At 34.7% G+C, this 24,329-nt stretch overlaps 1 protein-coding gene across 1 annotated transcript in view; it reads right to left on the reverse strand.

Moving 5' to 3' along the window:
- Positions 1–24,329, reverse strand: part of KCNMA1 (potassium calcium-activated channel subfamily M alpha 1) — a 494,552-nt gene that overhangs the window by 93,524 nt on the left and 376,699 nt on the right. The window contains exons 20-23 of the mRNA XM_075757828.1: positions 24,138–24,149; positions 15,391–15,477; positions 11,194–11,270; positions 1,588–1,761 (exon numbers count right to left, since the gene is read on the reverse strand). Coding sequence (XP_075613943.1) covers positions 1,588–1,761; positions 11,194–11,270; positions 15,391–15,477; positions 24,138–24,149 — 350 coding nt within the window. The remainder of the gene's footprint in view (positions 1–1,587; positions 1,762–11,193; positions 11,271–15,390; positions 15,478–24,137; positions 24,150–24,329) is intronic.

Raw genomic sequence — 24,329 nt, forward strand, 5'->3', positions numbered from 1 at the left:
CACATACTCTGTGCTAGTCTGTATTAATGCACTATACCAGGCACTGTGTTACTGAGGCTCTTAGGCTGTGTAAGTAACCCTGCCTGCAGTAAATCCCAATCCAGGAAGGTTTCTTGTTCACTTCTCTTAATAAAATATGTTTTGCTACATTTTACTCTGAAAAGATCTCTTTAAAGCATAAAAACTTAGAATAGGACTTACAACTGGGAACCATCTCCCCACAGGTGATGCATGAGTTGCAACCAAGTAGATAAAAAGGACATTCAGAGTGCTCATACACATATACAGAGAGAAGAGTTCTGGTAAAATCCCTAAGAAATCCTATTAGAATCAGTTTGACACAGTCTTCAGACAAAAAAATGCTAACAAAAATCATAGTATTGTTATATACTGCACATTTGTGTCTGGAAAAATAGTTCAAAAGTCAAAATAGTTAAAGTCATTCACCACTTGGGCTATATACTGCAATACACATACAGTATCAAAAGGCAACCAGATGCATAATACACTAACTACATTATACTCTTAGTAGTGGAAGGCATTTTTATCCTTGATGACTTGTAAAGTGGACATGCTTCCTGATCAAAATTCTTAATACTCCTTATTGGTGTAGCTGAATAATTTTTTAGTTTTTCTTTCCCATTTGGGTAGGGAAAAGGAAAACGGTTCCTGTCCCAAGACACAGTTTTCCCTATTATAAATGTCTAAAGAGGATAAGAAAATTTAAAAAAAAAAAAAAAATAATCACCATTTTATTTAACAATCTTTCTCAATTGTTGACATGACACTGATAAAGGAAGCTTTGGAATCCCTATCGCTTGCCCAAACAATTAATGGCTATGCAGAATTGTTCTAACTTCTCTGTCTTCTCCCTCTCAACTCTGATCTTTCAAAAGAGCTTTTGGGGCATATTCCAGAACGGTACTGTCCTATGGGACAGATTCTACAGTTAATTTCAAAAAGTTTGCATCAGGCTAGCCCTTCTAAACAGACACTACAAAAATTACAAGCATTTTTCCTAAGATTTCTGTGGTTTCAGTATTAGATGGAAGGTCCTGCCCTATTAGGAATGAAGGGTTACAAACAAAACTAAAGATAATGGCAGCAGTATAGAATAGAATTCTAGCTACTACAGGTCAGCTACTAAGTTGTGTGCTGAATATTTATTCACTGCCTATTGTATGCTGCTCTAGTGCCAGCACTATTAAAGCTGTCCACTTAGCATCAGTCATTGATTTAGGCATGGGCCTGTTCCTCCACTGACGCACTTATTTAATTAATGACAATTTATATTGTATGAATTAAATAAAAAAGATGTCACCAAACTGCACTACTAAGGTCTTGCATGCTATTGCAAGAGCATGCTTCATAAAGAGCACACAAAGCAAAATAATGAATTACATTTTTTGTATTAAAAACAAATTAAAACAGAAATATAAATACAGAGATGTATTAAAATTTGGGTTTGACTTTTTTAAAAAGCATCAGCCCAGTAAAACTCACAGAACTACAATGTACGACACAAGACGGGGATGATACCACAGACACCACAGACATGGAACAGCATGTGTTGGTGTTAAAACTTACAGGCACGTAAACTGGTGGAGCAATCATTAACAGAGACAGAAGAAAGTGGGAAGGCTCTCTCAAGGGTGTCCATGTTACTATGTACACTGCCTGACATGCAAGAGCAGTCACGCTCAGAGCGTCCGCAATCAAAACAACATGCCAGTTTCATTCTCTTGTAGATGGACATCTTGGCTATAACCATGTGTTGGATGGGAGGAGAGGAAGAGCAGCAGGTTAATGGCAAGGTTATATATATAACAAGGCAGCTGGAAGGTAATTTAAGGGATTTAATACAGGCCTTAGTTTATGTTAACAGTCTTGACCCAGGAAAAAAAATGCAATGAGATTATTGATAACACTTTGGCTGTACATTAAAAGTAGGGCAAAAGATAAATTGCTCTTTATTTCTGTTCAGTCTTATACGGTGACCGCAGACATAGGGAAGAATTACTGTTTACAGTCAAGTGTTTGGATCAAAAAAGAACATAGTAAAAGCAGAGAATCCTAAGAATATAATTTTCCTTTGGCACAATTAATACTACTGGACTAAAATCAAAAGAAAAATCTGAAGTTGCTAATTCATTAGATATTTTTGGCCTATCCTGCAAAAATCAAAGACTTTTATATATCTCTATATATATGTATGTATACACACACATATAGTCTTACATACACACGCTCACACACACATACACATTATACACATACATACATATATATACACATATATAAATATATTTATTCTTAAACATATGCTAATACTTTCTCTGTATTAAACTGTGCCAGGGAACTCCTCTATTGCAATAAATTACACATTACTAAAGAGTTACAAGATGTTCATAAAATTTTCTGAAAAATTTACTTCATTTACATTATATCTTCAGGAATTCAAATTAACTCTTGACAGAATACCAAAATTTGCCCATATAAAAGACACAACTAATAATGGTAAATATGCTTGACATTAAAATCAGTTCACAAATAAGGCATCACCAAAAGCACACAGAGCATTGGTCCGTTGAAATATGCTGAACCAATCATCGGCATGTTTTCTGCTCTGGATTCAAAGGTAGATCGAGAACCAAATAACTGAATGTTGAATTAGGGGATAATTCCAAAAGGAGTGCCAGGTTAGAATAGAACATTTATGTCCTGCAGTCATCCGAATGTCCTTGTTATATGTTTCTAGAAATATACAGCAGCATCTTTTATAAACTCATGCATAATTACCTGAATCACAGGTGCATTGAAATCTGAAGAAATGCAAAGGCCGCTTAGATTGTTTCACATGTTGCACTGAACCAACACTTTTGGTAATGGTTTAGATTGAACTGACTGAATTATACCAAAAACAAAACAGAACACTGACAGGCAAAAACAAAACCTTAAAAGCAAATGCAGAAAAAAGGTAATGTTTCTCTGGCCTGTACCTTCAGTTTAGGATGTCTTTTTTGCATTATGGTAATGACATTAATTTTTATTTTTTTTTTCCCAGTTTCTTAATGCCACAGTCACCAGGGAAGAGGGATTGAAATCGCTCAAATGGGTCAAGTCCTGTTCTAAGGCCTTGATGACTTGCCATACAGTATACTTGTCAAGCAAGGGTAACATTATGATTGTGGAAAACAGGCATTGAGGGAGATGAATGAGTGATCTCTTCAGCAGCGACTCCATTCCTCTAAAACTTTGCTCACATGACTAATGCCATGTTCTTTTAGCATCCTAGTGGAGTTATCTTAGAGCTGTTCAGAAAGTCATCATGCAGCATCAGGCTTGTTCATTGCATGGTACATCATTCCTCAGAGCTTGGCTTTTAGTAAGAAGGTTCCCACTGCAGCTTTTGATGCATACACATTCAAACTACACAGAAAATTCAAAACAGCATTTATTTTCCCATGGTTTCCCTCTGTCTAACTCTTCCCAACATATTCTTTAAAATTGAAAAGTTGGGCAGAAAAAGAAAACTGAAATATGTTACCAAAAATGTGGAATTCTTTCCATTATGCCTATTTTATTATTTTCACTTTAAGGAAATGAAAGAAAAATAAAGGGTATTTGTGAGACATGCTAACAGTAGGTGAGGTAAAAGGCAGGCCCATTTTGTTTTAATTATAGCTGTTTTGAAAGACTTTTTCTAATCAAATGCTGTAGTAAAACACACTGCTCAGAAATTCTCAACTGCTATGTCAGTGGTTAGTAACAGTCCCTGGTTTTCATTTACTTGTAGCCATATCTTGTCAACAGTCAATAATAGGATAGGACACATTTATGAAAATTAAAAGAAATCATCCTTAAGGACAAAGAGGGTTGGGAAGGAAAACTTTTTGTACCATTTTCATCAGACTTAAACCAATGAAGTGGGAAATTTAAGCCCTTCTGTTCAACTGGGGAAGGACTCCATGGCACTTCTCAAAAGTAATGCCCTTTCAGGGACTGTTTTTAACTATTATTATCAGTTGTTCTGGAGATCATGCATCATTTTAATATTTTGCATCAGTAACATGCAGGAAACAGGCTTGGACCTGGAAATATAAGTAGCAGAAAGGACTTGCTATAAGGGTTTCACCAGTATATAAGCAACTGCATATCACAGCAATACATTTTGGAAAGAAAACATGCCATTACTCTTCATTCCTTTTATACAGTCATTGTTACATTCATACCAAATACAATAGTTATTTTCTTTTAAATAAAACAAAACATGGATTATTAGTAGGGAAGACTAGTGACAAGATCAAAGACAGGACAGAAATGATTTTAAATGGTTCAGCCACACACATACCATTTCCTATAAAACTTCCATAAACATTAACAAAAAATGGGAGTCATCAGAGAGACAGGGGGACCTTAAGAACAGCCTCCGGGTGGGTGTTAAATTCATTTGACACCTGTAGCACCTGTATAAGAATCAACTAATTTCTATTCATAGAAACGTTATGGATGTTGAATAGAACTGTTGATTGCAACTAGTGAAAAATGTAAATTGGGACATAAAGAAAATCACTTCCCTATTTTCAATTGCATAATAAATGGACAAAAAGGAAGAACAGATTCTTCTACTTAGTATGATGACAATCCCACAGTATTTGTAAAATGAATTAGTAAAAATATCAGGGAAAGTTATCATGGACATGGAAATCAGACTACTTAAATAATTTACTGACAAAACAAGGTATATATGAACTAGTCGTTTTCTGATTTCTTAAGAGCAAAAGGAAAACAAAAAATTCTGACAATTATTTATAAAGTAAATAAAGACTTTTAAAAACTTTTTTGTTGCAATTTTTCTCAGAAGGCAATAGCCTTCCATTCTAATAAGGAAGGCATGTGCCTTAGATGTCTAAGCTTCTAGCAGTACCTTGTTCTCTGATCTCAAAACCTCAAAAAGTCCAGTCAACATTTCTAGATTGTCTGGATCTGAGGTGTTACTTAGTGTTCACAAACAGTGATGGGAAATATTTCCAGCTGCAAAAATAAGCAAAGGAAACTGCAGATTATTCTCTACCTAAGATGTCAAGGAACAGCCCCCTTTTTTATTATTTTTTTTTTTTTTAAAGCAAGCAGAACAAAGTATCCCTTCATCTTTGCAGATTTATTTTTTTTTAAAACCAGTCTACCCAATCCTTGTATTCCACCCATCACTATAGCAGTTTTCCTTGTGACCTCAACGGTAACAAAAAGTAGATCTACGAGGACATCTAGTGGAACTCTATGAGATAACAGCTGGTTAAGAATATGAACTGGGGGTTCTTGACCAGCAAACGGTAAAAAGAGGTCCCACTACACTTAAGAATTGAAATGCATACAGTGTCATTTCAATTCATCAAGTTCTCATGATCCACACTACGAGTAAAATAACAGCAGCATTAAAGGACGACCAGACTGATCTGATCGCCTTTTAGCAATGCTGTTTAGCGTCATGAGACTGAAATACTGAAAGGACTTCCTCAGCACAATTTCAGTTTCCTGAAAAATACAGCAGCATATTTTAAACTGTTTGTGAGAATTTATTTTCTCTTAACACAACCGGCAAAGCTACCTCTTCATTATTTAATTTTTACAGAACAACTTCAAGACCACCAAGTCAGCTTGTTCACTATCATGCAATTTTTTGCTATCAAAGGCAATTGTTTAGTTGTTTGCTCAAATTTATGCAGTGCTGTTCTTTGTCAAAACTGTAGAAACAGCAGGTGACCTGAGTGGACATTTTGCCCTATTTTAGTAGCTATAAGAATGACTCACAGGTTTTGAAGTAATGGCACATTTATAGACCAATTCATTTTAATTTTTAAATCTGATCATGACCTTTCCTTCATTACCTTAAAGAAGACTCTCAGCCAGTGTACTCTGAAAGATAACTAACTGCATTTCTGAACAAACTGAAGCTATTGGGGAAATGGAAAAAAAACACACGTCAAAACAACATGACCTTTTCTTTTTTAACTCTCTTAGCATGAAAAGCTCTTTTATTTGTTTATTTATTACAATTTAAACTAATTTGATCAAGAAAGGCCTGAACTTAGAAACTTATTTAAAATACATTGTTTCACATGAATCCAAATCACTCCCAGTATTCTGCCTCAAAGTCAACACAATTCATCCTTTTATCCATAGAAATTAGTTTCTTTCTGGTTTATTATTAAGTATTGATTCTTATCATGCTGACCTGTTTCACAATCTGCATTTTTGTCCTGTCCCATCTTTCTGCTGTGTCATTCTATTGGCTGAAAATAGATCTTTGGAGAAATTTCTGTTCTCTGTTTGAATGCTTTCTACCACAACAAGATGTCAATCCTTTAATGTAGTTTGCAGGCACCACAATAAGATAAATAGTAAATAATGATACTCATAATGAAGGCCATCACAATTCCAAGATGGCTAGGACTTTATCATGCAACTCCAGGAGTCTCGGATTTTCCTTGATTCTTTGCGAGATCCTATGGTGCATACAGCTGAGAGGGCAAAAATATCTCAATTCTGATTAAGACCTGAAGTGTTAAGACACAATAAATTTGGAATATCTGGTGAAATGTTGAAAAAGTCTCATAGCCTCGCTTATTTAGAATAGTTGCAGTTATATGGTATGGTTAGCAGCCTCAATCTGGTACAGTAATGCCTCACTGCAGCTATGAAATCTTTGATCCCTCTTGCTGTTTGAAAGAACAAGCCCATATAATCCCAACACTGCCCTATCATCAGCACATTTATTTGCAGTGCTTGTATTTCTAAGCAGCAAATTCTTTCCATGTCCCAAATGCTGTGTTTATTTAAATTATCACAACTGTACACACTAAAAGTGGCTGACCGGAGCCTTCATAGATTCTGCACACTTTCAAGTGGTATGACCTAGATTGACATGAAGTGGTCTATAAAGTTCATATTCTATATATAATAATAATGTAAAACTTCACAGCTTAGGCACTGAAAAGTCAGTGTGGCTCTACTCACGTAATTAATTTCAAAACAAGCAAGCTGGGGAAAATAATCACTGTAGCTTGTTTCCTGTTGAAGGTACCTGTATGTTTATATATTAGTTAGCCATTTAATTCATTGTCTGACTTTACCCCCATCTCCTTTTCTTTTTTTTTTTTTTTTTTTTTTTGCCAATGGGGAGAAAGGAGTTAGATAAAGACAGTAAAAGACCGCTATGTTGCTCTTTGTGTCAGCTATGCAATGGAAAAGACAAAGTACCAAAAAAAATTGAACACGGGTCTGACAATGAATTGCACTTAACCAGGCAAACAGTGCTATAGTGGTAATTACCCCGGCCTATCCGAGATCCCTAAAAATTCATGAGATTTCTCTACAATCATTTCAAGAAAATGCCACTGCCAAGATCTCATTTTCAAATGGGGATTAAAAATAAGGTTGTGGAAAAAAAGGGGCAAAAAGATGGAAGAGGGGAAAACTGCTGTATTTTCTTCAACGTCACCCTAATCTCCGTGGGTGTAAACGATGAGAAACTTGTGGGTATGACGTCACTGCTACATGCAACATAAATAAAGAAAAGAACCAAAATACTGAACAAAAATACTCTCTGCTAGAGAAAGACAGGTTGGACCGCACTCTGGGCTACAGGGAACCCATTTTTACTCACAATAGATCACTATCAGTGTGCAGTTAAAATATAGTAGGGGCCGTGTTCCAAGGCAGCAAGAGGAAAAATAAATCAAAAGTTTGTCAATTGTCATAGATTACAAGAAATTCCTTCAAACACATCAATGTACACATGATATGTCCCCTCTGGGGTTCAACCCCCACCGTTCACAGCAAGTACTGTCACTGGAAAAAATATATAGAGAATTAGACCATAGCTGTTGCACAAAATGAAAGAAACAGGAGGAGTAGGTCATCCAGTTTAGAGATTTCATCCCAACGTGGTTGCATTTTATATAAATATATACATGTGTTTGGCCCCTTGCTGCAAAAACTACAGTTAAATGGAATAGGAAAGAGATTGAAAACATTAAAAAAAATATTAACAATCTGTGAATAAAATTTCACACAAGCATTTCTCTGGACAATGTGACATCAGCATTCGTATGTTATTCAGAGAGTGGGATGGGTAAAGAGAAAGGGATGGCAAAGAAACTGCAAAAGGAAAGCAAGGTTACTTTAATCATCCCTGGCCTTGTGGAAACATACTGATCTGCCCTGAATTATTAATATTAGGCCTAACAGGTTTGGACAAATGGCTATGTAGGTCAGACTCACGTTTAGACCCCAACAATACCACAAGCTAATGTTCAGATGGTATCTAAATTGATGTGCAACCTCAGATGCATTATTAAAGCATGTGGTTTTCAAGTGCCACAGGAAGCTGCATTAATTAATGCCACCATAATTAAGTTTGCCATGTAAAGATATTCTTTCACATTTAATTCACCTGTGTCAATATTTTTACATACAACCTTTCATTTAATCTTACACATTTTCCGCATTCGACTGCCTCTAATTGCTATGTCACTTACTAATTAAAATATATATTTAACATATAGGACTACACACACGCATGTGTAACTATTTGCAGTGTCTTTGAAAATCAAATTGACATATTAACTGTTGACAGATTAGTTGACAGTTTCCTAATTCAATAGGGAAAGAGTTTTCTTAATTTATGCTTTGTTTTGGTTAGACTGTATTTTTAAGACCAGTGATTTGTGTAGCTTACAGATGGATAATATAGTTAAGAAATATAGTTAAGATTTTTCAAAAGTGATTAGTGATTTGAATGCTAAAGCTGAGACATGTTCTGTGAATAATAGACTGCACTAAAGACTTACTTTTTAAAAAAATCAGGTCCCATAAAAGGGATCTCAAGATTGTAATCCAAATTTGAGACACCAAAAATCACTAATTACTGTTGAAATTTTTCATTTAATTTTTTTGCTGATTGACAGAACTTTAAAAGCAATGCAATTGCATTATTCCTAATAGTTGTGAGCATGCTGCTAAGTGGAAGCTTTGTCAGCCGTACTGCGAGCTGCCAGCTATCATGGTATCTGTGACCTTATGTGTGTGTATGTAGGAAAGGAGAGGGGAGAGGCAGACGGGAGACAATGAAAAGGAAATTTAAGATTTTACTCTCACTGACCTTTTTTTTTTTTTTTTCTTTTTCCCCTGACTCAGAGGATTCCCTCCTTAGCATTCAGTGCTCACTGCAGCAGCTCTGACAGCCGCCTCCTTCAGCCTCACTAACCCCATCATTTTGTTTCTTCATCTGTCCAACACCTTTTCATTTATTGGATGGATACGTGTGACCATGCCATTTGGAACATTTCCTAGTGCTACACACAGAAGTTGTCACTCTCACCTCTCCATGGCCCTACTGCTGGTAACACATCCATTGTGCTGGCTGGGTTACGGGATACTCTATTTTCTCCCTGGTTTCCTAGTACTGAGGAGGTTACATTGATTTTCATTAATGTATAATAAAGGGCTCTTGCCCTTGATACTATGAATTCCCAATTCCTATCTTCTAACAGATTTCAATGAAAAGTGTAGATCTCACGTTAAAATGACAGATCTTTGGGAATATTTTTTTTTTTTAAATCAGCACATGTGCGAAAGCATATACTATGTGAAGGAGGGGTAGAGAAGAAAAGACAAATAAAAAAAGGTCTTTTTTTGACAGAATCAGATAAAATTAAGCAGGTAACATATTTCTCTTTAACTGTTGGGTAATTCAGAAAAAAGATTGGGTTTGCAAGTTACAGGCACCCTGAGGCATCTGTAACTGGCTTCACCAGAACTTATTCGGCAGCCTCATTGGCTTTGGCAGCAGTTCAAAGGTCACATTCTCACATGGATAAACTGTTCTTGAACAATTTTTTTCCAATATGTTAGGCAATGCATACATTCCTTCCACATCAAGCATGCTTTCCGTGTGCTTTGCTCTCCTTGTGGCTACTGGGAGGATAAATATCATTTTCTGTCAGTGTTTCAGCTGCTTTCTCTCAATTAGACTATGTTCCACACTGCTGATTTTGAGGGGAGATGAGTTTCTTTAAAAACTTGACATATTTTTTCTTTTTAAAATAATCTTCAAGAATTCATCAATTTCAGGCACCTCTTAAAGGCAGAGAAGGTCCAGTTTAGACTTTCTTCCATCCTCTAAGACAGTGCAGTGATAACACTATGACTGGATCTATAAATAAGAGTTTTTTCCCTTTCAAAAGTAACGGTAAAATAGACATGATCAAACTCTTCTGAGGTCTTTCAATTTACCTAATCAGTATTTTTGAACAGAATGATCTTTTTCATGGCAGAATACCATGGAATGCACATAAATATTCACACATCCATTGAGAAATGGATCCCTGAATCCTTTTGATATCAGTATTAGAAATACGCATAGATCACACACATCTTGGGCCAAAATGTGGTTGTGATAGTTCCTGCAAAAAGTCCTTTCAAAGTATATATGGATAAAATGCTAATTTCTATATATTTATAAAAAAACAGATGCAAAGTCTGATCTCAATTCCAAAACTCAATTATTTCTTCATGCAAAATTTTCCAAACCATTTAAAGAGCAGACCTAAGAGCCAAACTAAACCAAATATTAGCATTACAGTTATGGAATCTTCTAAACAGTTATATGTAAGAGGCACTAATATTTAATTTCTTCGAGAAAATCTGTTTCTCCAGTAAAACTGATCGTTTATTTCAATAATAATTTATTTCAATAGTTATATGATGGAATATTATTCCCTAGTTTCTTCTTTTACAGAATTATGTTCAGCAAGATAGACAAAAGTTCTTTACAGAAAACTATTGAAATTACTGGATTTCTGCATGGTAGGAATGAGAACAGAACTCCCTGTTATCTCATTCTTAACTCAGAAACCTCCACAATTAGATCTAGCTTGGTTTAATTCTTCACATATTGTTAGCTTTGGACCCTAATGGAGTTTTTAATGAAGAAACAGGTGCAAGTGGTGTGAAATGTAATAAAAACATATGGACTTCAGAAATGCAAATGGCACTTACTAAGTTACTGTGCATTTAGTTCTTAGCTTTTCTGCACCACTGTGTAAAACATGTAAACGCATGTACAGATATTCTTCAAGGCTGAACAGTTAATGAAAATGAGAAGAAGGGAGCGATAGAAATATTACTTACGCCGTTTGCAGCCACATTTTTTTATCCTTTTGGGATCCGTGATGTCATCATGACAGGCCTTGCAGTAAAAAAATGCCCTAGAGAGAAAGAATGGAAAAACTGACACATTTCTTAATCCATACAAATGAAATTAGGCCCACATTTCCTCTTGTTGCAGTGCCAAATTAATGAAACATGCCAGCATGAATTTTCTTTATTCTTTGAAAAGGTTTAGACATTTAAAGTAGGAAATATTTGCTGCAAGACCATTCATTTCAAACATAAGACTCCAAATCAGTGTTTCATTTACTATACTTTTATTTCAAAAATAATTGGGAGAAGGATAATATATATATAAATAATGAATTCTCTGTTCTTATCGGATATACTAGCTGCTTTTTTTTTATCGTTTTTTAAAGACTGTCTAGCACCCTGGGCCAATTTTTCAGCCTGGTCACAAGTAGGACTTAATTTTGGATACAATGAGATATTGCAATGAGATCAATGTGACAACAACATCAGATGTGCTATTTAAAAAAAAAAAAAAAAAAAAAAAAAACAAAAAACAAAAAAAAAAAAAACCAAAAACAAAACAACCAAAAACATAAAGAGAAAATGCTATCAAAATAAGTTCCCAAAGGAACATATAAATTAAAGAACTGAAATAATCTTGATTCAGATTATTTGTCTTTTACATCAGAATAGAGCAGAACCATTTCAGTTTTGAACAGAGAAAAGCCAAAATTTGAAACGAAAATACGCAATTAACAAGGTGAACCATCTAGGTTTCCATTTGATGCTTTTGGTTATGAACTACCTCTTGTATCAAACGGCTCACCACTAGGTGAAGCACAAGGAGAACTAAGGAAGTGAGAAAGGGTCAACATTTGACTGTAGATGAGATTAAAACAAAATTCCAGTTTAATAAATATGCATCAGACTGCCCACAGGAGAGTTTAATCATGCCTGTCAATTCAACATGTCATATAAGGCTGTTGTGACACATTTCATGAGGATCATGCAGTTGGTCTCTAGCTGGACAGTTACATTTTCCTAGGATTCTTCTTGGCATAAGAAATTAAAAATACTTTTTAATCTGCTGAAATTTCTCTGTACTTATCCATATTCAGGATATGTCAGCTCCATGCCTATCTTCCAAACCCCCTCTCCTTGCATATTGCTCAACAGAAATTGGCAGTAAGAACCAAAGGTGCCATTTTACAACCACCCATGGATTTTGCCAACTGTACTTGTCATAGATTTAGGATGGTTGGATTGCCACAACAATATGGAGGTCACTGGAACAGAACAATCTACAGTTCAAAATATAAAAAGAAAAATAAACAACATTAGTACACAGCCTCTGACAGTTCAGCTAGGATGATCGCTACTAGTTCTCTTTAGATTAATTAGTGTCCACCACAGGTAGAACTATATTAAAGGAAATGTTCAGAAATATGAACTAGATACCTAATTCATATAGTTACAAATTTATCTGTTATTTTATACCTCTGAATAATGGCCCAGGTAAAGAGGCCCATCAGGAGAAAGGTAGCATGTCTAGCATATGAGATATAGACCAGAGAATACAAATTTAAATTTGCAGTAAGACCTCACTGAATGTTATTAACATTTCTAAAATCAAGATAGCATGCAAGCTACCGATGGAAGATATAAGTCCTAAATGTAGCAGACTTAATTTCTCTAAGAAACTTCCAGGAAGAATGCTCTTTCAGACTGTGAAATTGTCTTACTATTTCCAAAAAGCCAAATGTAAAATGAAAGCGCCTTCTCTGAGCGTTTGTATTCTTCGCTGCAGAGTCTGGTCTTCAAAATATTCACCTTCCAACAAAAAGAAAACAAACTGCCTCCAAGGAAATGAGAGTAAAATAATTTTCAAACCATGAGTCAATGTCAAGACATAAGCAAGGAGGAGAAAACTGCCTCCAATTTTGAAAATTTCTCCCCAATCCAGCTGTAAGACCCTCTATTCAACAAGAATCCACTATCACAAATATTCCCTTATGAAACTTCACGACACGTATTGGACATAGTTCATTTCTGCAGATCACATTTCTGAAGTCCACTGCAGGACAAACATCCTAAAAAGTACCTTCAATCCCATGCACAATGTCAAGAGCAAACACCTAAACTGATTGCTGTAATAAAATTATCCTTCTATATAACTGGATTGAATTAAGTGGATTTGAAGTATGTGGATTTCTGATGTTAGTACTAACATGTAAATGGATAAAGAATAATAAAGATGCAATTGATATAGTTTGTATGATATTTAAACACTTAACATTTTACATGAAACTATTTACCTAGATATAGTTGTTTCTAATGTGAAACTATTGTTCTAAAAATGCAAAAGTACTTCTAGCAAGAAGAGTAATTGAACATTAAACATGTTATATACCCAAAATTCAAATTAAATTATTCTGGTTTTGTGTTACAGGTTAATGGAGAAATTTCAGCTCATTAGACTAAAGCTATTTATATTTATCAAATATGTAATTCACAATAAAATATAACATACAATTAATTTTGCTTTATTAAAAAATCCTTTTTTCCCCCTCTAAAAGACTTGAATTTGAGAACATTTTTCTGACTCTGATCCACAGCTCCAAAGGGTGAAATCAACACTTTGCATATTTGGTTTTGTTGGTTGAAACACATCTGATAATCATCTGCTTTGCACAGAACAGCTAAAAACTGTGGTAAGGGAGGCAGCACATTTCTAAACAAAGCCTTCTGTAAAAAGGAAGGTAGAATTGGGAATTTTATTTCAGTTTGCTATTAGATAAAATGTGCTAGATGAATGATGTGTAAATTTTCTCTAAACACATTAATAACGGTCAACTTCTCCCTGTTAAAAATGCTATGCAAGGTAATTTTTACTTACAGTCTGAAATATTTTCATAGGAGAGTGTAAAACGCCTTATAAATGGAAAACAAACCCAAAGCCTAGCATCTCAGTAAAGAAAGGTGAAGACAGTTCTGAATATTCAAAGGGAGAAAAGCACCAGAGAGGAAAAGAACTAGATGCTGAAAGACAGCGTACCTAAGGCAATGCTGGATGCAAATACTCCAAAGCTGGTACTAGAAATATGAGAGGTCAGAACTGCTGTTCTGTATGCTTCACCTAGCCAAAAACTATCTTAGCTATTTCAACCAAAAGAGAATTCAAGTTCTCAGTGATTTCACTGTTTTGATTTTCTTTAAATATTCATGGCAAACAGGCATTGCTTAAATATTATTTTCACTGTAGTTTAAACATAAAATGTTTAGGACTTAGTAAAGGTTATAACTTGAATTTTCGCTATTCTAAGTATAGGAGTTAGTTAAAATTATCTACCTCAAGGAGAACATCAAGTAAAAATCAGAATCTTGATAGCATGACTTTCAACAGGAACTACAAATTATGGGGAAACACTCAGCTGCAAATATTCCTTTTCTTTCTTATTTTTTTCTTAATCTTACAGACATTGAATAATTATTTAAAAAAATAAATTTTCACATTTGCTCTTTTATTCCTTCGAGCACATTATAATCCTAACAAACAAGAGTACACATCTTTGGTCCTAAACACAATACCATAAACCCCCTTTTCATTCAACCCAAATCTAATACAGCCAAGTACAACAACCCAGTGAAGTTGTCTACAATGGTTGGGATATACTGCCCTGTTGTAGTTTGATTATTATTATGAGCCCATAGAGTATGTAGTTTACAGTAAAGAAAAATGACAAGAACATAAATACTTTTCTGCTAATGCAATTACTGAATGAATGCAGTAGCTTGCTCATATCAAATACTTGCTAGAGCCTATGTAAGCAAGAACTACTCTAAACCTGAAAGTTTAAAATGTAATCTCTGTCCTCTCTCAAAGTAATTCCACTGAGACAAATTAATTATAGAGAAATCAGATCAAAATATTTTACATTTTCTAGTAGGACTCAGCAAAAAAACCACCACCTCTTCATTTGTTTTCACATCTGCTGTAAAATTATTTCATTTCTCTTGATATTTAGGACTGTAGTTAAGAAAATGGCATGTTCACATGGTTGGTTCACTAGAGTACCAACTCAATTCCCAACTGAGAAACTTTAAACAGATAATAATGAAAATTTAGGTGAGGCATTTACATTGTAAAGAAACACCAGAAATTAAATACTATATGTTTAAATTTAAAGATAAAAATATATTAATTACCTTTTTACTTCTTTGGCATCACTTGCAATGAAGAATCCTAGAGTACCTTCTTGAATCTTGACATGGTTTCCAGGATTGATTAATATACTGCTCAGTGAAACAAGAACAAAAACAACAAAATCATAAGTTTAAATTACTTTCAACTGAATGTTCCAAAACAGTTTTATTTGGTTCTGTTATAGGGGACCCACTAGTTAGGAAAGGCTGCAAGGAAATTTTAAGCCATTCTTCCTTGAAATTTCCAATCAAATAACAGTTTTACATGCTTTTTACAAAAAATGAAGTTTGAGACAGTCACATGCCTCGGCCTACAATCACATTATTTGTTACATCTGTTTTCTTGGTTTGCATTAAATATAGACTACACAAAATAACAAAGCCTCTGGAAACGTGATGTGTGAAGCTGAGCAGTTCAGCTTTCTTGGTCTGTCATGCAAAGTGGTGAAAAATTCACAATATGGTGAAAAAAGGAAGAACCAGCAACAACCACTCAATAACAATACAAAATACCATTATGAAGCTAAACCCTTTGATGCAAATTTTTGCCAATTTCTAGTGAAAAAGAATGTTAATGGGACCCCTATCTGGACATACAATATTATTGTTTAAAATAATAAATACACACATACACTCAAGGGGAATGGTACAAGACAACCAGTCACGATAGCTGAAAAAAACATAAAATGAATAGAAGATTTTTAAAACACTGCTATGCAGCCATGGAAGAACAAAAATAACCCAACCACACTGACAGAATAGCCTGAGCTAAATTTGATGAAGGAAATTATAAACTACTATCAAGAAGTGAGGTAATCCATGTCTCTCTACAAAATATCTTTTTTATTTTCATAATAATTTAACACTAGATTTTGGGTAAGGCAATTTAGTACCATGCTAAATATGAATACACAGATATAGATGTAAATATATTATTAAATATATGTAATATGACTAAGCTTTTGACTTGCTAAAACTTAATAAAGCTTGTCAAAAGTTCTCTCTCCTTTGTCTTTAATTAAAGCTGAGCCTTTGTAAGTCAAAATGTAGTAAAGGCATACGTATGAAATTTACAGTAAATAAAGACTTCCAGCAATTTAAACGCTTGTGGATTTAGAAAAAATTGATTTTGGGGGAAGTATATATTTACGAAAATAAATATAGCACAATTCTGAACAGACACACATTACTAAAATTTGAAGGTCAAAAATCTTTCATGTTATTGTTAGGAGGGAAAATGTGTCTCAGCAGATCTCTTATTCAAGATGTTATTTATTAACATACATTAGTAATAAATTAGTGTGACAAAAAAATATACCTGAAAGCTTTATCATGAGCACATTGTTCTGTGTGATTACACATGCCCACAAGGCCCTATGAAAAGAATATGAATGCTGCAAATAGAGTGCTCATGAGTTAAGAATTAAAAGGTTGGTCATGCAGCCATAATGCAGCCCCCATCATGTAGAGGTTATGATGCAGTTCTTAATTTAATAGCCGTAAACTACTTTCTTTAAAATCAGCATCATATTTTTCTTATGTGTTTTTCTGCAGTGTTCATCACTATCGCATGCAGAAGATTCACAAATACATAATTTATATTACAAGAAGAATGAAGATATAGTATTATCCCATTTTACAGATGAGAGATTAAGTCACTATGAGATATAGTAGCTATTAATTTGGGATGCCTAAAGGCCATTTTTTCTAAGTATTTAGCATTGCATAGCTCCATACGCACCTTCTAAGGACTTTTGCTGTAAGTTGCTCAGCATTTCCAAATGCCCAGCCTCTGGTTCTCAAAATAATAAATACTTAATCAAAAGTCATCTGTAAAAGGTTTCATTTAAATTATTAGCTCACTCTCACCCAGATATTCTGTGGCAGAGGCTGAAACAGAAATTAAATCTCAAGGAAAGCATTTACCCAAATATCCTTCCTTTTCCTTCATTCACAGTTTCAAGCTTTGCAACAAAAAGGAAAGGAGAACTACAGAAAATGGAAGTCATCACCACGGAAAGTAGGTTCATCTCCATAGCACACTTCAGTAGTATTGCAAACAAATGAAATGTGGTGGTGTAAATAACATCTAGTTATGCACACAGGTAAATGGGATGAATTAAAGTTGCACAGCTAACCTTCACACTTGGTATTTCTTTGTCAGTGTATTGGGCTTAATTGTTGCACTTGCAACCAAAAACTTTTACCTAATGCAGTTTTTAAAATGCAATTTCACAGGTTTTTAAAATGGAATAAAACAGATAGGGAAAAAAAACCAAACAATCTTGCAAAAATTTCTTATTATGAAACTAGTCATTCAAGTCACAAACGGGTTGGAAAATTTAGATTCTTGTACAAACTTCTGTCACTTGAGCCAACAGAGCACTTACTAGCTGTTACAGAGATACTTTAACAGGCCAGCACTAACGGAGACATACACTCTACCAGTACACTCACAAAAAAAGGTTGAGACTGGCTTATCTTAAGCCTGTGAGCCCATGTGAGCCTTGATCAGTCACATCTCAAGAACCAGGAGAGAATATTTGCTGCTAACTCTCCAACATCTTTCTGCCAAAACTTTCTATCATGTCCATAACTGCATCCATGTTTCACTCTACACCTTTTCTCCTCCCTGTCTGCTAATCCTTAATCTGTCATGATGCTGAAAATTTAGCTGTTAAATTCAAAAATCTTCTACAGATACTAGTCTCAATTATTTCTACTTGCAAAACAGTGTTCCTTCTAAAATATGTGAAGACTTGTAATATGGTTAAGTTTGGATATTTTTCTTAGGCACAAATGGGTACTGCTCTGTCAGAAAAATACTTTTTCTGTCCTTATTTTGCTCTTTGTCCTTAATCACAGAAGTATTACAGTTTTTCAGTGAAAACAGATGAACACATTTCTTTAAATAGACCCACCTTTTTTTTTTTTTTTTTTCCCCTCTCATCCCATTCTTGGAGAGAGATCAACCATATCCAAACAGTAAAAAATCCTACCAAAAGCTCAACAACTCAAACTCCACAAGCTGAGGTAACCAGTAGATATATAAATGTTCACTCCCCCTCACAGAACTTAAAACTTTACAGAAGGAATAAGCAAATGAAGCAGTTCTTTTAAGAGGCAGTGAACATAAACTCAAATCAGAAGTAACTGGCTTCATTTAGGATGTAATGTATTGTGAGTATGATTTTGTATCTCAAAGTTTTCTGAGACACATGAAATCAATTCAGATGGGTCAGTGCATAGACTTTATTTTTGTCAGATCTTATACTCCATTCACATATACTTATTTTCACAAATACAATGTATTTATAGCCACAAAATATAGATGTGATCACAGTTAATGTAGTATGATCCCAGCAGAAAAATCTTCTGTTGGGAATAAAAATTAATTTGCCCCATCACTGTTATTGGCAGAGTTACAGCAAAGCCTCATAAAGCTTTGGGTTTATATACACACTGATATTTAACCAGAGCAAAATCATGAGCAATTTCTATTGAGTCTATATGGATTTAATAAATATGCTGCTTATTAAAGCAGCAATTGAATTATTTCTTATGAGACCTGCAGTGTCATTAGCTAAAGTTATGCTTTGATAAGCACTCACTCTAATATGTACAGCAAGGGAAATGTTTTGAATTAAAAGAATAGAATATAGAGAACAAAGAGGACAGAGAAAAATAAAACAGGCTTATGAACATACAAAGAAGAACGCATCCATCAGTTATTTAGAGATACATGTATCTGTTTAAGTAGCTCACGAAAATATGCATATATATATATCCCCACAGTTGAGAAGATAAGTGCATGGCAAAGTAAATCGTAGTTTTAAGAGAGAAAGCTTCAGCTAATGTCTCATTTTTATGTATCTCCAAGGCTAGGGAGTTTTGCAGATATAGGAAGATGTAGGAAAACGGAAAAAAGGACAGAAACTCATTACGTTTAACAGCAATATATATAGCTAATCCATATGCATTTCTGTGCCACACACTGGAAAAAATGCTGTTGAAAATTACATCCCTGATTTTTCCAAATATATGTTTTTAAAAAAATAAATTTATATTTTATGATAATGTCCTAAATCAGCTCATGAAATCAAGCAAGGAATGCCGAATACTTTAACCCCTTCTCAGATCTTGATCAAATTTTGTAATTTTATAACATTTCTAGTTTAGGTTACCTCAGAAACTAATCAAGTCATAGCAAGCTCAAAAAACCTTCTAGTCATAATTTTCCTTAACAATTCCAGTTCCAGAAATACATTCCTCAGGATAAAGCTTTTCATGACAAGGCTCACATGTCACTGCGAAAAAAAAGATTATCTTTTTGACTTGCTTGCTCCGTCATGCATGAACACTTAGAACACCTGGCAATTACAGCCATGTAAATTGAATATGTGTAAATTAAATATTATCTAATGCATTGAACAGGAATTTAATGTACTTCACCAGCATGAACATAGGAGAAGCCAGTTCCATTACTCTATGATAATATAACAAATTGTAAGCCACTTGTGGAACGGAATATGTAGTTTGGAAATCTGTTTTTACAGTTATGTGATGTCTAGCAAAAGTAATCAATTTGCTTAGCAAGATTCACTAGGCAACTAGTTGCAAGATCATGCATCTAAAGCCATGAAAATGTCACACATCAAAAATGCAGAAATTGCCCTTGAATTCAGTTGTACTCTCAGGAATCACAGAATGAACCATAGAATGGTTTGGTTGGAAGGGACCTTTAAAGAGCATTTAGTTTCCACTCCCCCCATTATGGTAATGCATATTTTTCACTAGAACAGAACACTCAAAGCCCCATCCAACCTGACAATGAACACTTAAAGCTAAAGAAAGAAACATGAACAGTAGTATCTATACAGTTGAAACTGAGTTCCCAGACTGACTGAAAAATAAGCAGGTTAAACACAAATGGGCATTAGTGCATGTTTGAGATGCACAGTTCAAAAAAAAATGAAAAATTCAGATATGGTCAGAAAAATTCTAGATGAATGCTTATGGATCTCTTTACATAGATTGTTTAACAAAAAGTTAAGACATGACTTTTTCATATGTCAGTGGAGAATAGGTATCTGTTAGTATCTCTGGCAGTGTGTTAATTGTGATCAATTTACTCACTTGCTGGATTATATCTTTCAGATGTTTAAGTATACATGCTACATATAAATATCTGTTCATCCATTCTTATCTACCTGAAACTACCCCAGAACACAAGCACTGCTCAATACCTTTTCAGTAATGCATGAATGATTGGCTACACAATACAACAATATTGTGCCCTAGATAAAGAACATCATATTATGTCTTCCCTTAAAGCATTAAAACTGAGCTAAGGTTTTTTATTACTAATTGCAGGTCTTCCATGTTTTTGCTGAAACTTAAAGATACTTGATGTAGAACCTGATAGTTGGAGGTTTGAACTGTAGGACAATTTGTCAACTGACACTTTGGAGCAGGACTAATTTATTTTTTACTCATTTCTGCTGTGGCTGATTTGTCTCCAGCTTTTAAATACCATACATGTTGGACTCAAATTATGTTTCTTGGGTTGAAACAGCATTAGAAAGCTTGATGGCTGATATCTTTTGAAGTTATTAGAATATATAAAACAAGATTTCTAATAAAGTTTCAGTGTACAAAAATTTCAGTAGAAGATGGAAAATATTTCCTGTAGCTTTCCGTAATATTCAGCTATCTTCTATGTGAATGACATGGAAAAAACAACCAATCAGCTTTAAAGTTTGAACCATCATTACACTGTATGTATTTATTGGTAGGCCACTTGCTAAGTGGCAGGCTCCACAATTTGCTTTGCACAGCTTGAAACTGAGTTGATTTCCATTACTGCTGAAGTTGTAAATGGACATAACTGTGAACTCTTAATCTAGACATAGCATTTATACAGTAGATGACTCTCAGATTTGTATAACCGTCTGTCTTCTCTGAGAAAAAATGAGGGATCTTATTAAGATAGAAGAGGTGCAGTAAAGGTCTTAAAACTGAGCTGACAAAGGCACGTGGAGATGCCCAGCAAGTACAGCACAGAAAATAGGCAAGCGTAAGTACATTTTAGCAGCACTATATGAAGGCCAAAAACTGGAAGACATAGATAACATCAATCGGTAGAGAAGTACACTGGAAGAATTGTTTTATGAATTTTCCATGTCGGCAGCCTCAGTTATGTACTATTCTTGTTTGTTCTTACTTTCAAGGTTACATTTTAGACAGCACTGAAGGTGGGATTCATCTCATCTTACAATGGAAGCTGCTTTCAATAACTGTCTCTCTCTTCCCTTGCAATCATGGACTAAGTCTGGATAACTAAAAGAAGATTAGATATCTAAAGTTTAGACTGATAAAGTTAGGTGAGATGAATCCCATTATCAGTGACCAATTGAACAGTTCATCCCTGCATCAAGGAAACTTGTCTGATTCAGTAACACTCCTTTTTTTTTTTTTTTTTTTAAAGTTTTATGGGTACCCTTGTAACTGCCATCATCCTTGTCTAAAAAAAAAAAAAGATCATTTGTTGAATTAAATGTAACACAAACAGCAAAATTTGGACTAAACAAATGACAAAAGCTGTAACAACTCTGTTTTAAACCTTGTGGTAGATGTACTGTACCATTCCCCATGCGACTGAAACAGTAGCAATATCATCTAGTAATCAGGAAGATATAATATTGTTTAAGTACTATTAATACATTATCTAAAACAAGAATATGTGGTATTACTGACTATAGCTACCACATTTTTAAATAAAACCAGCTATTATTCTTGATTGTTTCATGCCATGCCCAGATGAAATGCACCACTATTAGCATAATGCCTTTTAAAATGCACCATGTCATTCACATGACTATAGAATTAGAATTACAAAATTAGTTTGAGACAGTATTTTTTGTTTTAGAGTATTTTTTGAAGTGGAGTGTGAGGGTAAGTGCACAAATCCCACAGTGGGAGTTGCGTGCATACCAGCTTCACACTGATTGTAACTCCTAAGTATTGCTTCTTTCTTCTGGGCTCTATCATTGATGTTAATTCAGATCCATATTGCTCTACACAGAAAAATCCAGTAAGACACTAAAAAGAATACAAGGCAAAAGGCACAGTGCACATTACATGCTACCATATATTAAAGCTTAATTACTACAAGCATATAAAAGGTTGCTCCCAGGAGTTAAGTTCTTTACAATAGCAACTACTAAGTCATGGTCTACAGGATATGCATAAGGCATTTTATTGGGGCGTAGTCCAAAATAGTTCAATGGTGCTGGTAAATTCAATACACTTTGAAACAATTAAATTATTCCTTCTCGTTCCAGAAGTGATTGATTATCAGTACAATGAAGCAGCACAATATACTTTATTCTGGGAGCAAGCATCTTCACTTGGTACAACACTTCTTCATATTGCTCATCATGCCAGCGTTAAACATGCCTTCACCACATGATAATATATACTTAAAAGCAAGAAGCAAAGTAGAGGTGCAACAACTGCAGATCCTTGAAGATGCTAAGTGTTGCAGTAACTTCTCTGCAGTTGGATCATATCAATAATACCAAACTGTCAGGAAGCCACCTCTCTTTTCACACATCTACTCAGAAACCACAGGAGAATAAGACTAAAAATTAAATAAATATAACACATACAACACACACAACAGAACAGACATGGAAATAAAGTTTGGAGAGAATGATGGAGGAAATCAATATGTCTGTACAATGAGAATGGGTCTCCAAAGAGCACCACTGTCAGTCAGACTGCTATAGCAATTAGAAAAACAAAGCTGAGAGGGGGAAGAGAGTTGAGGAGAGGAGAGGACATGGAAGAGCACATCTTATTTACTTTCATCCAAACCAATAGCAGCAAGATAGAATGTAGACTAGAGGGGCTCACAGCATGGTATACCAAAAGAAAATGCAAAACAAGCCATCCCAAAGGAAAGCAAAACAGAGAAACAAATACATTCGGTAACAATTTCATAAATGATCTTAATAAATGTCATTAAAATGAATGTGACACATAGTACAAACGATCCATGGCACTTTCACTGGAACAGTACAATAGCTTTAATGAACACTGTATTATGAGAAACGAGGCTCAAAATAGGACCAGCAATGCAAAGAATCAGGGCATTTGGTGTGTTAATGGAAGGTGAGACTACAAGAGAACATGAACTACTGTATTGTAAAATGTTTTTGAAGGAGACTCTGGGAAAAGAAGGACATCAATGAAGGTGTGAATATGGAGACAATATGGCAGCACCAAGGGCTGGTACAGACGAAGTATACATCGTCACGATACAGCACAAATGAAAAAAGAGGAGGAGAGATGTTAACAATAAAGTCTGCTTTTCAAATGCCACAATCTGATACACCAATGACTCCACAAGGAGGTTTGGGAGGGGGAGGGAAAAAAAAAAGCCTAAAAAACTTAGACTGTTTGTACTTCCTGCAAAGAAGTTAGTGCACGAGTCACATGAACCAATGGAGAGACAAAATGCTATTCTCTCTCCTCTTTGAGTTTGGGGGCTCATATATAAATATACACACGGATATATATATATATAGACAGCTTAATACATATATATGTATATACGTGTGTGTATATACAGAGAAAGATAGACAAAGATGTTATCTTCCTGTGTTCTTGGCAAGGAATTAGTCCTGAAGTTAGAAGGAGTGGAGGTAGGATTGAGGTTGGAAGGAAAGGTAACGAAGAGGGCATACCGCTTTCGGCTTCTGCAAACGACAAGAAAAAATTGCAAATCAAACCCTTTGATAAGAAATCAAGTGACACCAAAGCAAAAGCAAAAAAACCCTTTATTTAAAAGTCTTCAAGGCTCAAAGGTTTTTCTGCCGAGAATGAGAACAAATATATGGATAGACAGAGAGAAAATTTAAGAGGAGTAACATGGGGTG

This window comes from Balearica regulorum, chromosome 7, assembly GCF_011004875.1.
Source record: "Balearica regulorum gibbericeps isolate bBalReg1 chromosome 7, bBalReg1.pri, whole genome shotgun sequence".
NCBI classification, from domain to species: Eukaryota; Metazoa; Chordata; class Aves; order Gruiformes; family Gruidae; genus Balearica; species Balearica regulorum.